The following is a 16,136-nucleotide window of genomic DNA, read 5'->3' on the forward strand; positions in this document are numbered from 1 at the left end:
AGAAGCACTACATCATAGCTTGTCTTCATAGCAATACATCACTATCATGCCTCGCAACATTATGAAGAGCTGAGCTTTCGCATCTTAAACGACTCTAGTAAATTAATGACTCCCCTTGGTAGTTAACACAAAAGAACGGATTCTACCAACCACAAAACAGATACGGCTGGGACAACATACCATGCTATTAGAATGTGCATTCTATTATCCAGTCGCAATCATAGCAGACTAGGCCACGGAAGCAGCCTTGTAACTATAGAGTAAAATATTCAGGTACGACCTAATGCTATATATACAATATGATCGTATGTTATATGTTATTCACTACTCAAAAGTGGGGGTTCTGTTATTTGAAGATGGGGTGAAGTATCGGCCAGCTAAACACCGATGCATCATTATGGCAATCTTTGATGCCTACATAAGTGGAGGTAATTCGCAAGAAAAGCCCACCTTTGTATTACAATACTTCAACCCACTCCCGCTGGACAATTGGTGAACAAGTGCGTAATCTTCTTATCTTATTGATAGTTATCTTGAAGAACACAGCCGGCAATCGTTCCAATGTAGCCCAGCTTTGCTATCGGCGAGTAGTATTAAAGCCGCTGGGATGAATATTACTTTTATGCTTCAAAAAAATCACAAGGCTCGTAGAAGAGCCAGACCCGTACCCATACCTGAGTTCACCTCGCCTTTGTGCCAAGTAATCCTAAGACTGCAATCTGGTCTTCTATTCATCTCGGTCGCATCTTTGTTAATGACAGTATGTCTGCAAAAGATGCAAAGCCTCGAGTCGAAGATGCAGCTGCTTCTCCAGCTCCAACCGATGTTATGAGCCTTGGTGACATTGTGGTAGACAAGCAAACGGAGAGGAGTTATGGTACGATTTAAAGGTTCGAATGCTTGTGCATCATAGCTGATTGATGATTGCAGTGAAAAAGCTTGACTACTACCTGTTGCCCTTCTTGAGCTTGATGTATTTCTTTAATTCTGTGGACCGAGTAAGTATCGGAACCTCCTGCCTGCTGCCCAGGTCACTGCTCACACATCGGACAGAGCAATCTTGGCAATGCTCAGACGGATGGTCTCGGAGCGGACCTTGGCTTCATCGGCAACCAATACTCGCTTCTTATCTTGCTGTTCTACATACCGAATGGTCTTTGCGACCTGCCCTTGAACATGCTAACCAAGAAGTTCTCGGGTAGAGTTATGCTACCAGGTCTAATGTTTGCATGGGGCGCGATGGCCCTGGTCCAGAATGCCGCAAAGAATTTTGCAGGCCTGTTAGTGATACGGTTACTCCTTGGGTGAGTCAACGATTGTACTTTCCTTTTTTTTTTTTTTTTTTCGTACCTTACGAGTTGCCCCAGCTTGCGTGACTGACTTTCGAAGCGCTTTTGAAGCGGGCTTTTTTGCAGGAACTGTATTCTACCTCACCCTGTTCTATACGCGAGGTGAACTCGGTTTTCGCATTGCCCTATACTTCGGATCTGCGTTACTTGCCAGTGCATTTAGCGGATTGATATCATTTGGGGTGTTTCAGATCAAAAACACGGCCCTGCAAGGGTGGCAGTGGCTTTTCATAATCGAAGGTGAGTGACCATTTAGGTATATTTGTAAGAAGTCGCTGACAGTAAACCGTGTACAGGAGCTTTGACGGTGATCATTTCATTGATCGGTTTCTGGTGGCTCCCCGCATCCTCATCAAGTGCGTGGTTTCTCACCGAGTCCGAACGAGAAGTCGCTCGCTTGCGGTCTCTTCGTGATGCGTCTCGCAAAGTGGATACTGAGTTCGACCTCCGCGAGTGCTTCCAGACCTGGTCTGACTGGAAGTTCCCAGTATGGTGTATTATCTCGTTTACTTATCCAGTCGCATTCAGCACTTGCGCCAACTTCTTGCCTATTGTCTTACAGCGATTGGGGTATTCGACGGTTGTCACCAACCTCTTGACCGTACCACCAAATTGCTGTGGGTTCCTGGTTCTACTGGCAGTTACGTACTCGTCGGATAGACTGCGCGAGCGGACATACCACATTGTATTTTCCCTCGTGCTATCCTTTATTGGGCTTATCATCCTCGCTACTGTTGATGGCTTGACCCACCGAGGTGTCGCCTACTTTGCGTGCTTCCTCGTCGCGTCGGGGGCATATATCCCAAGCTGCCTTGTCCATTCGTGGCACAACAACAACAATCTCAACGAGAACTCACGTGCTGCTAACACGGGTTTACTCGTGGGACTGGGTAACTTGGGTGGAATCTTATCAGCTGCAACCTTTCGCACCGAGTACGCTCCAAGATATGTGCCGTGCTTGATAGCGACGGCGTGCTGCAATGTCGTATGCGTTGCCTTTACCTTATGGATGGGACTGTGGATGAAGAGGGAAAACAGGAAAAAGGATCAACTATTGGGGGTTGTCCTACGACCTGAAGATGTGGACACAAGGGAGTTGGGGAGAGGTGAGGGGGATGCAAAATGGCGTTACTTTACTTGATACTTTTGTAAAGATCAAGCCATGTAGGCAGCATAAAACGAGCATGGATTTTAATAGAGGCCAAGTAAACTTTGTCATGTAAAGAAATTCGGTCTCTTTTTTTTCGTTTAAGAAACTCTGTTATATCGTTACCTGGACAAAATTCCGCTTTGTAAATACTACGTGGACGAATTAAATATGAGTTAGCTATTGTATCGTCTCGATTGCACGGTAGATAGAGAAACTCTGAAGTATACGATATTGCTCAGTCATCATTGTTCAAGTCTCTAAGACGTATGCTAATCTTGCTGTTGATAATATTTGATTACGTTGAAAACTGACTGATACTCTACTATCAAACAGAATATGAATCAAACGAGCCCTTTTGACACATAAAGGTCGCATGCAAACTCCCTTCAATCAACATGTCCATCTCCTTTTTTTTTTTTTTTGCTCCCATCTAACCCACTAGTCTAGGCATATATACACAGGATATCAGATCCACATCAGATGTTCAGGTCTTGTGTTTGAACAAGGAATAATATAGAAATTGACCTGAACTTCAAGGTGAAACGTAATAGCCCATTGTGCAATATAAGTGGCAAGTGTCGATACGGTGGCCTAAATCATGGCGCAATCACCTAGCCTGTCAGTTATGGACAAGAAATTTGGGCGTGAGCCAGCGCAACGTCCAAGGGCCATCATGGCAGTATTTGATAGATATTCAGAAACTCAAAAGAATTAAGCTATGAATCACTGATCAGTACTTCTCAACTTTCATCTTAAGCTGGTACTCGCATGTTGATCTTTCATCCAGCAAATCAAACTTGTACAAACTAACAAGATGAGCGATCGAAATATTGCAGATGAACAAGAATACATCAACCAGCTGGTGGATGAGGCCCGAGAGCGCGACAGCGCTTTGGATGAATAGATAATCAGACTGGGAACACAGCTCTCTTATGGCCAAGGTTTCGACCCGCAACAGCGACGCCAGCTTATGACTAGGATGCTGCGCAGGAGGGACGGCAAGTCAAGCGGTGGGCCGTTATCGTTTTCGAAGCCAAAGTGCTGGACGAACGGCTGGGTTAGCTGGAAGAATACCTAGAGGCTCGCAAGACACGGCGTATACACGATGCGTACAATGCTATGCTCGAGGATGGACAGGACGATGTAGACGCGCGACGTGCTGAATTGGCCCGGCTTGGTTAATACACTAATAGTACATGACATGGAGATTCCATCGTACAGAATAATTCAGTATAGTTCTCCATTATTAATTGATATCTGTTACGAAAACTTCATGAGAGGTGTTGCAGAATATGAGTTACCATCCTACATTTGAGAGATGAGTGAACTAGGTTAGACTGTTCCAGTGGCGAGCCAATAGGCATATTTAGCAGTAATCTAATGGAAATAATCAACCTGTGTCTGTGTTACATTACGATTCCGTCGTTCAGGATGCATGTATGATATTTGTGGGCGTGATAGTGGAAGTCAGCTCGGTAGAGTAGGACATTCGCTGTTTAAACAACGCCACAAGACTTTGGCAATACAGAGGTAACACTATATTGGCCAATGCATGTATTTTTTTATATATTAACTAGGTATTTACCTAATATATACAAGAAGGATAGTTGGGACAAGTTGCTTTCAAAACCCAGGGTCCCTACGACATGGAAGGAATATCAATGGTAGCAATGGTCCAGACTTTTCCATTGCCGCTATTCGTGAGGCCGGAGTAAGTGGCGCCCTGGCTAGTAGCGATGGTATCACCAAAACTGGTGTCCGCAGCATAGAGGGTAATGACGGTGTTTGTGTAGGTTTGAGCAGCAACGGTGCCGGTGCAGCCACCATCACACTCGGTTCCGGTACCGTATCCAGTCTGCCAAGGAATTAGTATACTTTCATGAATATCAAGTCAAGGATTATCAAGGAGTCTTTACCATGTAAGGGCCACTATCGTGTGAAAAGGTGCTGAGTACTGTGCCAGTGCTGACATCCGTGGCGGTTTGGAGCCAAGTGGTTCCATCGCTCTGCAACTCGTACAGAATCTCGACGCTCATGTCTCCAGAGACAGCAGCGGAATCACCATCTAGCTGTCCGAAAGAGCCAAAAAGCGAGCAGCGAATGCACCACTCTCCAGCCTCGGCGCCGCACCAGCTGTTGTCGGGCCACGACTCGAGGGTCGTCTGGACGAGGTCACCGGTACCGTTGGACATACCGGGCCACAGGAACAGTTCGCCGGTCTGGGTCGAAGGCGCCTTGCCAGGGGTAATGGTGGTGACGGCCTTGGTGATACGCGACTTGGTCGGGCCGAGTGATACGGCACCACCCCAGCTATCCTCCCTGCGGCCAAGAGTCTTGGTAGGCGTCAACGAAGCGGAGCGGAAGAGGTTAAGGCCCATCACTGCCGAAGGCAGAACGGCAAGGATAGTTGCGGCTTTCATTTTGACTTTAGAAAAGAAGATGATTATACAATGAACGAAAATAGTCAAGCCAAGAGCCGGTCTTGGTAATGGTTAAGGAATGGTATGTACGTATGTCGACTGGTGTGCGTAAAAGTCTAACGAGAATAGGCCAAGCATAGATATATAAGCTGACCGGACGATACGGGTCAAGTGTTCGTCTTCCGTCTCAATATCGACTGTTAGATCACCCCTTGGCCTTGGTAACTCGTATCCGCGAGTAGATTGTCCAGACTCTAGGCCTAGACCTGATCGAGATGCTCCGGAGTCGAAATTGATCATGACGGGATCCCTTTGTGGGGTACTTCATCTGATGACTTCGCAAGGCCTTGTCATCGTACTATCCATAGTCTAATTCAGACGGAGGGTGACCCCGAGACTTTGGTCCATCCCGGCAATCGGGTCCCTGTCTCGATGGTGAAACTCGGCTTGGTGGAGAGTGTGGATCCGTCAAAACTGCCAAACATCATTGATGGAGCTCAGATGGAAAACATTCGCACAGGTCATAAGAAGCCCACCATCATTCCAAACAGTTTTTCTTCCCCTCGAGTTGTGTTACTTTGCTTTTTAGCATTTCAGCATTGAAGGCATGCCAGCGAGTAAGTGCTTGTGTTGAGACCCGTAGTGCAACTCAATTGTTGTGCTCCAGGTTACCCTGGCTTGCCTGGCTAGTGGTACAATCCCCAAATTACAACAAAGCAATGCTAGTGAGGTAATGCGGAATTTGGATTGACCCACCAACGACTGAAGCCGAGGACAATTACCGGGTTACCATCCATTACACGACAGTAATTTGCCGGCCGTTGCAAGGGGGCCGCTCCTTGTCTTATAAATAATGGATCATGGATGGAACTGATGGCGCGTCTAACTTAGTAAACACTAGTCTAAGCCGAAATTGACATTGGTACTATGCATCCAGCACCCGCTTCATGCACAAAGACCATAATGATGTGACATATCCTGCTTGAAGTAGTAAATCAATTGGTTTAAAAAACATATATATCCAGATACGCCATCATTTCAACCGACCCCGACCGTTTCTTCCCGGATTTTCAACATCCGTCTGCCAAGACACGGCACTTCCCGTCGTAATGGCAGGCTAGATATTTGAGTATACCTTAAGTTCAAGATTATCTGTACAAGTAACCGCATGGAGCAGGATATTCTATCTCCATGAAGTGCTAACAGTCGCAGCAGATGCTGGGACGGTGTAAGAGCGGTTGGGATCGCTCTCCCATGTCACGGTACCGGAACTGGTGACCTTGACGAACTTGTATTCAAAGGACGTTCCTGCCGGCAGTGATAGAGTGTAGGTCCATAATGGATTCGTGCTAGTGTACGAGGAAGCAGACATCGCAGGCGCACTGGCAACGGTCCAGCTGCCAAGTTGAGAGATGGAGCCGACAAGCTTGATGGTATCCCCGTATGCGGTCGTCACAGACTCACTGAATGTGACAGCAACTGTCCCAGTAGATGTCGCAGTCGCAGATGAAGTGGTCTTGGTAGCTGTAGAAGAGACCGTGGAAGAGACAGTCGACGTCTTCACGGTCGATGATGGGTTTGTCGAGCCGCTGCCACTGATAGCAATGTCGGCACAGGACAGATATATTTGACCCGTCTGGAAGGAATTCCACTTGAACTGCAACAGGGTGTGGTCTGAGCTATAGTCCGGGATCTTAATCTTCTTTGTAACTGTGTATCCGCCAGCAATGGTCGTCTTGCATGAACCTAGGGCTGCGTTATCGACACCTTCACAGCCACGACGGCTATCAGCGTTAAAAGCGTTGCAAGTGAACCAGTCGTTGCGGTAACAAGCTGTACCAGCGCTGCAGTCGGGATTATAGCCACATGTCTGACCTGAAACATCGGTACAGTCCAGGTTCCCGTCGTCAAAGCAATCCTGAGCCGCCTGCTTTTCGTCGGTGGTCGGGATGTAACCGGGGGTCAAGAATTTGTCGACAATGGTTTGGTTCTGGCAGATACGGTAGCTGAACATGCCACCGTGATCACCGTTGGCGTCAACACACCACTGCACATCAACCACCTGACCCGGCGTGTATGTTGCGACAGTCGACTGTCCCCAAGCGGCGCCCGGCGTGTTATAGTCTACGCTGACACGTGCATTGTAACCGCAAACCCCACTGCGGCCGACAGGGGCGACATCGAGGTCTGGCCAAGAGGCGACAGGCTCCAAGATTGTGCACTCAGGGCATGTGTCGGTACCATACTGGAATTATATAGTTAGGAACCGATCATCGTATTTGCTTGTCTTTGATGATCTTCACTTACTTCAAACCCAAGACGGGTACGACTGGACGGAATAGTAAGGTATCCGTGGCCAGCAACCGAAGAGGCGAAGATCAACGAGAGAATAGCGGGAGTCACCATCTTGAATGACTTCACGGCCGAGTAGAGCGATGATGATGATATATTTCTTGACTTGTGCGTGATGCAGACAATATAGGTAAAGAGGGAGACGGTCGCTTACTTATACTAATTCGACGCGGTCCATCCTAAAGAGTCACGATGGGCCCAACGTAAGTTGAAAGCGACAAAATGCCAGGCGGAGAAGACCTCTAGACAAGCCAGCGCGGCTTGAAAAACGTGCCACTATCATCAACAAGGACGAGAATCTACTTTCTGCTCCACTGGGAACTAAAACCAGCGAATCCCAACATGGCGGAGTTGTGGCGCACATGGTTCATACTTTTACCCATGGGGATGGTATGGGGTTGCCTTGACAGAAGGCCCGAATCCCTGGGCGGCAACCGCCATACTCTTTACTCCGGGTCTCATTCAAGTTCGCTGTTAACACGCGATAATGAGCTTGATTAGTTAGCCGAAATCGGCTCATTTATTTGTTCATCGAAACCCCCGAAAGTCTTCTTTTTCTTGGTTCAAGCACTAGTAGCGGTTTGACCAGCCGTTGCATACGGTCTGTATGGTCGAGGGGGGTATCAGAGAGTAGATTCGCCTTCGGCGGATAGACTTGTTTTGAGATGTGCGCTGCCCACGTGAGCACGAGAGAGGCCGAGATAAAGACAAAAGTTACGGGCCTTCCTAATTGCAAGCTCACCACTGAGGGCCAAGTTGAACCTTTGCAACCCCCCTGGAGATCGCTAAGTCGCTTGTTGCCGACACGTGCGCCGCGGTTGACGTTCAAATCTGGAGAACTCCGACAATGCTTTACTCAGAAGCCGGAAAAGCAACAGAGTCTGGGTAGTCTCGGTGCTTTTATCGGCCTCATGCGGAGCGACAAGCCGAGCCCCACGAAATAAAAAAATTGATGCTTAAAATGCCGTCAATGAACAGCTGCCAACCCCAGGTTTGTGGGGTAGATGCGTGGGGCTATAGTGGGCGCTATAACATCGCAAGCTTCCCCAGCGCCGTCTGAGGTGACATTCAGCCCGCTGTCCAGCTGGCTTGGCTACGAATGACATGCCGGATGTGCACAAGGTTCACACTAAGCATGTGCAGGTAGCAAATTTCGAGACTATGCGATAAATTTGTGTGATTCTCATGCCAGTTCCGCTGGGCACATTCTAGGCCGTTACGCAGATATCGGGTGCCGATCCTATAACCAAATCTTGTATTCTTAGGCGGTGGTTAGCGCCGAGAGATCCTCTCAGGTTAGATCTTGAGTATTCCGTCATGATTCCATACTGATGACGACCACAGCTAGACGCTGTAGCATTTTCTGGGGCTTTGACGCCACTCACACCTCGTGCAACAACGGATGTTTCTAGCTTTATACTTGGAACGTCATATTGAAACCACTTCATCTAATTCGTGCGGTGTTTTAATTGGGTTACCGAGTGCAGTTTTTGTATTTGGGTGATGAAAGCACCAGTATCATCGGATCAGAATGCTAAAGCGCTTAATATCCGCACTGATATTCGCCCGTTTCCCGAGATTCAGCATTCAACCCCCTGATAACACGTTAGAGGCCGCCATCTGGTGGGAGAAAAAGTGCTAGTCAATAATGACCGACCATAGGACAACGTTGTGTAGAAAACCCACGAGCTTGAGAGCTTAATGAGGTTGGGCCTTGCGAGGTTGCAAGGCTCAGTCGGGTTCTTGAGATAATGAGGTCTACGTAAGCGACGTGGCCGGCGTTACTGCGGTGCACTATGGTTTTCAGACGCCTTCTCTGCGACTTGAAGTCACAATGGCTCGTTATCGGTGGGCAAATTAACGAAGATGGTGTGCCGACAAAGCTATTCTAGGGATTGTACACGTTGCCCTTGTGGCATCCCATCAGATCGACCAACTCAGATCGATAGCCAGAGATCAGCTGGACATACAAGAAAGCACTGGCAGGGAACATCAGACTCCGACACCTCACAAGCTCTGAAGCGAGGCAATAAAAGATATGGTGTTTGTGCAATGGCTGCCGCCAGCGTGAATGCGACTTTGAATCGACGAAAAATGCCTCAAAGCTTCGAAGGCATGCTCATGTCTTTTCCCAGTCTGCTGCTTGGAGTTATTGCCACCTGTGTGTCAGGCCACGGATATACGCCTCACCCTTCAACTTCCACTCATCAGTCTCCACCAGTTTCTCTTCTCCGAAGCACGAAAAGCGTGCAGCCACTATCAAGGGTTTCTATAACGTCACTCGGTTCACTTGAATTTGGAGCAAGACCAAGAAACCCGTCTTCGGTTATCGCTAAAGTTTTAACCTTTAAGAAAGGAATGTAAGCAAGCCATTCGCTTGATTATATGATGCAACATCACAATGCAAACCGTCAATGCTGACATCGACTGCTGGCCAATATTTCTGTATCATGACTGCTACTGTTTACAGGATAACAAATCACATTTTCCTGGATTGTATATTGCATGTATTGGCTAGTCGCAAACTCTTCATTGTGCGACTCATCGCCAGTAACAACCCTCCATTTGATAAGACACAGACTTTAGACAAAGGAAAAGGTAGGGCCCTGGATAAGGGAAGGGAGATATATACAATATATCCGCGAAGCGAATGTCTGGTGGCAAGATGTCGCTTTGGCTCGCGAAATCGAAAGTCACCGGACGCGAATTGTTCAAGACCAAGCCGTGTCTTTGCCCATGTTGATCTCATCGGCTGTCCAGGTAATGCCGCCGTCAGAAGTTGTGAAGCCAGTGGAAGTCGCGACGTTGAGAGCCGGCTCGACGGTATCAATCGCCTCGTTAAAGGTCAAGGTCATGTTTGTCCAGCCTACATCGTTGTTAGTTCTGGAGCTAGCTGTCCCTTTGCAGATTTGAAACTTACTGAATGCAGGGAGAGTGCCACAGTTGGCGTCGGAGCATTCATTGGCGCTATAGATAACCCCAGGCTTCATTCCCTGGGCTACACAATGTGTTAGTTGTTTTTTCCCATTATTCATGGAACCAGTGGTTAGCAAGCTTACAGTCAGACTTCTGCGAAACCAGTTCTCCGTTGATCCAGACCTTCTGGTCGATATAGCTGGTCGATGAGTTGACAGCGACTACATAACGTCAGTCAGTTCAGAGCACACCACAACACAAAAAAGTCGGCTTATCGTACTCTCAAAATCGAGAACGGCATCGGACGGCACTACAACATAGGATTCTCCCTCCTGCCCGGAAGGCGTATACGTATTAGCGGCAACACACCACTGAGTCTCGTCTGCATCGCAGCCGCAAGACTCATTGTCGAGGCACCAGTTCAGCAGGGGCTGAACCAGGTTCTCGTTGTCAACGTCCTCTGATGACTGCTGCACGCCGACCCAGATCGAGAGCCACAGGCTGGTGTCGGAGCTGTCGAACCCAGTAGGCACGCTTGGCGCGCTCAAAGAATAGGTCGCCTTCGTGATATACTGGCCTCCGGAGAAAGGGCCGAGGTAGAACGAGTTTCCAAACTCTGCGCGTGCCACCTGGGCAAGGCAGATGGCCGCCGGGAGAAAGTATTGACGCATCGTGACCAGCACGTTGTTCTAGTGATTGTATCTGTAGTTGGAATATAGATGAAGGACTGCAGATGCCCAGAACATGTCAAGTCTTGTCCAGATCATAGGCACGGATTGAAGGTATTTATTGAAACTGTACTATGGGTCCGAATTCTATTCATCAATGCATTTGCGGCAGCTCCATAATCGTCAATCACAGTTGGCGGAGACGCGTGGCGGCTGGCTTACGTAGGGAAGTCATCGTGAATTAATGTAGTCTATTTAAGTCCTAATCTTCATGAAACCGCGACTCCTCTCGCACTATCTAGTAGGGAGGTATGCTGCCCTGCTAGCACTCGGCCACCCCATCATTGGTGGGTCTACTTATGGCATGTTCATTCCTAGCGACGCTCCAATTCATTTGCCCCCGATCATTAAGCTCGGTCTCAATTTCCGCTGGCTGTCAGCCAGTGAACAAGCAATTTTGTATTGCCGTATTTGAAAAGAGACGTCCCAAAATAAGACCTGGGCGAGTTCGCATCGAGGCGCACTTGCATTTTAACGTTGTAACAATTCTATCAAAACGGAGGTTCGATCAAGACGGCGAGACAGCCCTGACAGATGGTCGTGAAGGCAATTGGAAGTTATTCGATTCGTTGGATTATTTGTTTCATATTACACGAGATCTGACCGACAATCAGTGTCGTTACCTAATCACTGAATCAATGTCACAGTAGACGAGCCAGAGCCAACAGCTTTGACTTGTGCACCGATCTCTAATGGGTTACCCTCATAGATGATGAAATCTTCAGCGGCCTCGGGGGACTTCAATCCAAGGATCTTGTAGACGTTGCTGCTGACCAAATCTAAGGCATCCTTCTGCCCAAGTCTGCCTTCTCCGTTCGCGTAAGCAATACCAGCGAGGACAGCCAGGTCGCGAACCAACCAATCCTCCTCGAGCCCAATAGCCGTGACAACGCCAGCATCAATCAGTTTGTCAATAGCGGTGCCGTTCGTCAATGGTGCGCCGGTAAGTGCGCGGCGCTCATCCCAACTAGCACGATAAGACAACAGAGGCGACAGAACAACGCCAACCTTGGCAGCAGCCAATTCATCTGCGACAAGATAAGATTCAGCACCGCCGATAATCACGACTGTGATTGTAGAGCCGCTAGCCTCTTCAATCTGCTTCTTCAGCTTCAACGCGCCAGCGATGCCATCAACGCTCTGGACGGTGAGAGACAGTGGTAGTTCGCCATTAACGACCTTCTTCAGATATGCCTCCTCAGTGAAGGCATCGGCTGCGGTAATGTTACCAGCGTCGACAGCCTTGAGCAGTTTGTGACGAAGGGCACCCAGTGCGGCGGAGACAGATCCTTTGCCACTCTTGGAGGCATTGTCGAGCGTCCAGTGTACAGCAACATCGTCAGCGAAGATTGCACCCTCCTCGAGAGTGTGAAGTGCACTCGTCTTGAAGCCCACACTGGTACCAAAGTGTGTTCCCTGGCCGCTGAATTTGGGGGCAGTGATCGCACGGGTGACACCATATCTGTGAGCGAACTGTAGTTTCTTCGAATCCAGACGAAGGCCGTCGACACCGCGGCTGAAGTTTTCGGTGCTTCCTCCATTGTCGGTATCCCGCTCGGCGTCAATCGCATTTAGGCCGATCAATGAGCCAAACGCAACGAATCCCTTGCTAATATGTCCGTTCTTGAGGTGAACAACCTTGACACCAGATTTTGACGCTGCTTGAAGCTCTTTGGCGCACGAACCAATGCACTGAATCTTGCCATTTGAGATAGAGACGGTGAAGTTCTCGCTCTCCAATGATTGAGCAATGTCTTTGGGGAGGAGCGGTAGGAAAGACGTGGATACACCAGTGAAAACAACGTCCGTGACTGCAACAGGTTCTACTGGGATCTCTACCGGCTCTCTGGCTGCATCTATAGGAGCAGCATGTGGCTTCGCCAGCTCGACAGGATCTTCAAACTGTGCGGTACCATCAATCCATACTTGTACAGGAGCGGCACCGATGCTTAGCGGATCACTATCCCAAACAGCAACGTCGGCATCGTATCCGGGCTTGATCTTTCCAAGTCGCTGTCCAAGCCCTAAGCGCTCAGCGGGTGCAGTTGTCACAGCAGCGAGCGCAGCGTGGTAAGGAAGACCGTAGCCGAAAGCTTTAGCAGCCTCGAAGAGAACATGCTGGGCATTGAGAACAGGGTTGTCACTGACGTAAATGGGCGTCAAGCCATTCTCATATAGAATTTTGCCTGCATACTCGGATCCAACGTAGCTCTCCGCCTTGTACCACATGTTGTCCGCGAAAAGGGCGGATGCAGGCGGTGAAGGACCCCAGGCGCGCTTCAGGATCTCGGGGACAAGGAAGGTCTGGTGAGCATGATGGAAGGCACGGATGGGAAATTTGAACTCGTTCGTGTGGTCGACAAAAGCCTCCAGGTCGGGAATTGTGTAACAATGGGTGTTGATGTGGACTTGTCCTCGAAGAGCGGCACTGAGCGATTCCCACTTCAGCTCCTGTGGGAGGTAAGTAGACATAGTATGAACACCATTCGCATAAGCCTGAGTACACCAATCGTCTTGTGACCGAATGAGATTTGCTGCCTGCTCAAAGGCATGACGAAACTCCCACGATTCTCCGAGTCTGCTGACAGGACCATGCTCGCCGACCTTGCCGTAGACTCGCTTTGCATTTTCTCCGCAAGCCATCTTCATGTAGCGCCAGTTTCGGTCAGGATCAGCCAGCATGTCCGTTGCTGATGTTTCATTTCGGCCGTCTGCCTTCCCGACAGCATGCTTGATAACGAAGGCTTCACCGCCGATGTTGTTTCCTGAGCCAGGCAAGACGAGACTGGTTGTGACACCGCCCGACTTGATGACCTGAATCTGATGGTCAAGAGGGTTGATGCCATCGATGGATCTCACGTAGGGTGTGATATCAGAAGACATCTCGTTGGTGTCCTCGTTGCCGACAAGCTGTGGAAGCGAGTCCACGCCGGAGTGGCTGTGCATGTCGATGATTCCAGATGTGAGCTGTCGACCCTCTGCGTCCCAAACGATAACATCGGAAGACAGAGCACTCAGGTCGAGGTCTTTACCGACCTCCTTGATTAGACCGTGCTCCAAGTAGACATCCGCGACGATCCACGAAAAGCCCTTGCCCGCGTGCGCATCTTCAGGACTGGTACCCTCTTCAGGCTCGCCCACCCAGACGGTAGCATTCTTGATGAGCGTTGGCTTATGGCCATCGATGTAACGCGCATTGCGCTCACGGCCGAGGCCAATTGGGTCCTGCGGCTTCGACTGCAGCCTGGAGCAAACCGCCAAATCCGCCTGGAGCTTCTCAATAGACAATATCGTCACAGGCGCCGTGATCTGTCTCCACTGCGCGTATCCGATAAAGCCAAGACATGCCAGCGCTAGATACTTTAGGCCTCGCGACCGGCGTAGCGACCGGCGCTTGCGCCATTGCTGGCTCTCTACAGCGCTGTATGGTGGCAGCTCACCCAGACCCTTTTCAGATTCCATCTCGATTGTTGTCCTTGAACTGGATGGAAAAAAGAAGGAAAAAAAAGAGAAGGAAGTTTATCAATTCGTTTCCATCGGATCAAATGCTCCATGATATCACCATTGAGGCTAATCACGCCTTAACTTAGAAGAGAAGGTCATGTCGCATTAGAGTGGGGTTCTGGGGAACCAGCCCCTCGATTGTCATGAACCCCTGGACGATTGCGCGACTTGCGTGAGAGCTTCGAGTATTAGTTAACTTGAATTATCCCAACAACAAGAAGAACAACTTTGTTAATGTAACTATTTTCCCCCCTTCTCTTCGCGATGAATCGCTTTCTACGTCTATTTTGAACCCAAGTCTTTGGATGTTTCTGACCATGAAAATCGTGGATATAGCAATATACATTGAGACGTATTACGAGACTCGTATAGTCGTTTAGTTCTTCCTCCCACGTCGGTTCAATGCATCCGATATAAGTGGCGCGTCATCGCAGCCTGGCAAGATGATTCCACAAGACCTCTCAACGCTTATGCGATCCGCACGTTAGGTCGGTTGGCAGGCGGCATGAAACGGAGCCGACTGTACAGAAGAATATTTCCGTGATCGCAGGTGCCAAGACTTCAGAGATTGAAATCATATGAAATAATACGTCAAGTTCTAGCAACAGCTGTGATTGGAACGCGGTATAGCCCGTGGTCTATCAAAATCCTTAGGCTACACAACAGCACCCAGTGGGACTCGAAGAGCAATTGAAAGCTGCCTTGAATTGTTAGCCATTTAGAGTACAAATTTAGGCATTTCTATAGTAGCACCATTGCTATACAAAAAGAAAAAGCAGAAATTTTGACTCCGTTGGATGGGGTTAACGCATGTCAAAGAAAAGGATTCGTGCCATAGCATCTGATGTTGTGATTATACCAAGTTATAACACCACAGCTAAGGGTGATGACGTGATTGGACGGTGTTACTCGTGACACACTCGACTTCAATTAAAATACCTACAAAAGCGCGGCAAAGCAAGGTACATGACGTGCGGCGCGCCATTAGCAATCCGAAACTATATTCTGATCTTGTCTGCTTTCCAACGATAATAAGATTCAAACAAAAATGGCATCAAACACTCCAGCGTCTGCCAAGCCCCAGGGTCCTTTCACAGGTGGCTGTGCTTGCCGGACGATTCGCTATAGTCTCCCCTCACGTCCGATATATATACACGCGTGCCATTGTCGGTACTGCCAGCGCGAGACGGGATCCGCGTTCGCGCTGAACGCCATGTATGAAGCCGGCCTGGTCAATGTCACCACCCCCGCACAGCCAGAGCTCGTCCCGACGTCGACTGAGTCGGGCACTCCACAGACCATAGCGCGATGCCCTCACTGCCGCGTGGCCGTGTGGAGTAACTACGGCAAACATGGCGGGGACCACATCAGGATCATCCGGGTAGGCACTCTCGACGAGCCGGATGTGGCGGGGTTCGAGCCGGAGATGCATATCTACACCAGCACCAAACAGCCGTGGGTGGTGTTGACGGGTGAAGTACCATTTGTGGATGAGTTTTATGATCTACCGGACTATTGGCCACAGGACAGGCTGGAAAGATTGAACCGGGCATTGGAGGCTAGCCTTAATTGATACCTGGGACAATGAGACGGTTCTGAAGCATAGCCGGGTATCCCAGGTCGTAGACTTCAGATCCTGTCTATTACCTAAGCATGGCAACAGCCACAACTTCGGCACAGTTCTTGGATAGGAATCCTGCTTTGGTAGCTCATACAC

The 16,136-nt window shown here is 49.1% G+C and overlaps 6 protein-coding genes across 6 annotated transcripts; 2 read left to right on the forward strand and 4 right to left on the reverse strand.

Moving 5' to 3' along the window:
* Positions 1-762: 762 nt before the first annotated feature.
* On the forward strand, positions 763-2,490 carry BKA67DRAFT_660444 (major facilitator superfamily domain-containing protein; the record flags this gene model as incomplete). The annotated part of the gene is made up of 5 exons (XM_046107625.1): positions 763-877; positions 931-998; positions 1,054-1,304; positions 1,390-1,589; positions 1,646-2,490. The coding sequence occupies 5 exons, from the start codon at positions 763-765 to the stop codon at positions 2,488-2,490; spliced, it is 1,479 nt and encodes a 492-aa protein (XP_045955931.1).
* Positions 2,491-4,138: 1,648 nt separating this feature from the next.
* BKA67DRAFT_679942 (uncharacterized protein) lies at positions 4,139-4,972 on the reverse strand (the record flags this gene model as incomplete). Its single annotated transcript, XM_046108889.1, has 2 exons — positions 4,416-4,972; positions 4,139-4,354 (listed from the first exon to the last, which is right to left on the reverse strand). Exons 1-2 carry the CDS (start codon positions 4,917-4,919, stop codon positions 4,139-4,141), a joined length of 720 nt encoding a protein of 239 aa, XP_045955932.1. The 5' UTR covers positions 4,920-4,972.
* Positions 4,973-6,102: 1,130 nt separating this feature from the next.
* Positions 6,103-7,325, reverse strand: BKA67DRAFT_521743 (starch binding domain-containing protein; the record flags this gene model as incomplete). Its single annotated transcript, XM_046098306.1, has 2 exons — positions 6,103-7,164; positions 7,227-7,325. 2 exons carry the CDS (start codon positions 7,323-7,325, stop codon positions 6,103-6,105), a joined length of 1,161 nt encoding a protein of 386 aa, XP_045955933.1.
* Positions 7,326-9,982: 2,657 nt separating this feature from the next.
* BKA67DRAFT_660447 (uncharacterized protein) lies at positions 9,983-10,858 on the reverse strand (the record flags this gene model as incomplete). Its single annotated transcript, XM_046107626.1, has 4 exons — positions 9,983-10,137; positions 10,192-10,269; positions 10,331-10,408; positions 10,468-10,858. The coding sequence occupies 4 exons, from the start codon at positions 10,856-10,858 to the stop codon at positions 9,983-9,985; spliced, it is 702 nt and encodes a 233-aa protein (XP_045955934.1).
* Positions 10,859-11,091: 233 nt separating this feature from the next.
* Positions 11,092-14,590, reverse strand: BKA67DRAFT_571530 (amidohydrolase). The gene has a single exon (XM_046103229.1). It carries the CDS (start codon positions 14,375-14,377, stop codon positions 11,543-11,545), a length of 2,835 nt encoding a protein of 944 aa, XP_045955935.1. The 5' UTR covers positions 14,378-14,590; the 3' UTR covers positions 11,092-11,542.
* Positions 14,591-15,467: 877 nt separating this feature from the next.
* BKA67DRAFT_660449 (glutathione-dependent formaldehyde-activating, GFA) lies at positions 15,468-15,992 on the forward strand (the record flags this gene model as incomplete). The annotated part of the gene is made up of 1 exon (XM_046107627.1): positions 15,468-15,992. One exon carries the CDS (start codon positions 15,468-15,470, stop codon positions 15,990-15,992), a length of 525 nt encoding a protein of 174 aa, XP_045955936.1.
* Positions 15,993-16,136: the final 144 nt, after the last annotated feature.

This window comes from Truncatella angustata (assembly GCF_020726525.1).
Source record: "Truncatella angustata strain MPI-SDFR-AT-0073 chromosome Unknown BKA67scaffold_6, whole genome shotgun sequence".
Taxonomy (NCBI): domain Eukaryota; kingdom Fungi; phylum Ascomycota; class Sordariomycetes; order Amphisphaeriales; family Sporocadaceae; genus Truncatella; species Truncatella angustata.

Excerpts from the sequence above, each read along its gene's own strand:
- BKA67DRAFT_571530 (XM_046103229.1), bottom strand. The coding sequence starts at position 14,377 with ATGGAATCTGAAAAGGGTCTGGGTGAGCTGCCACCATACAGCGCTGTA.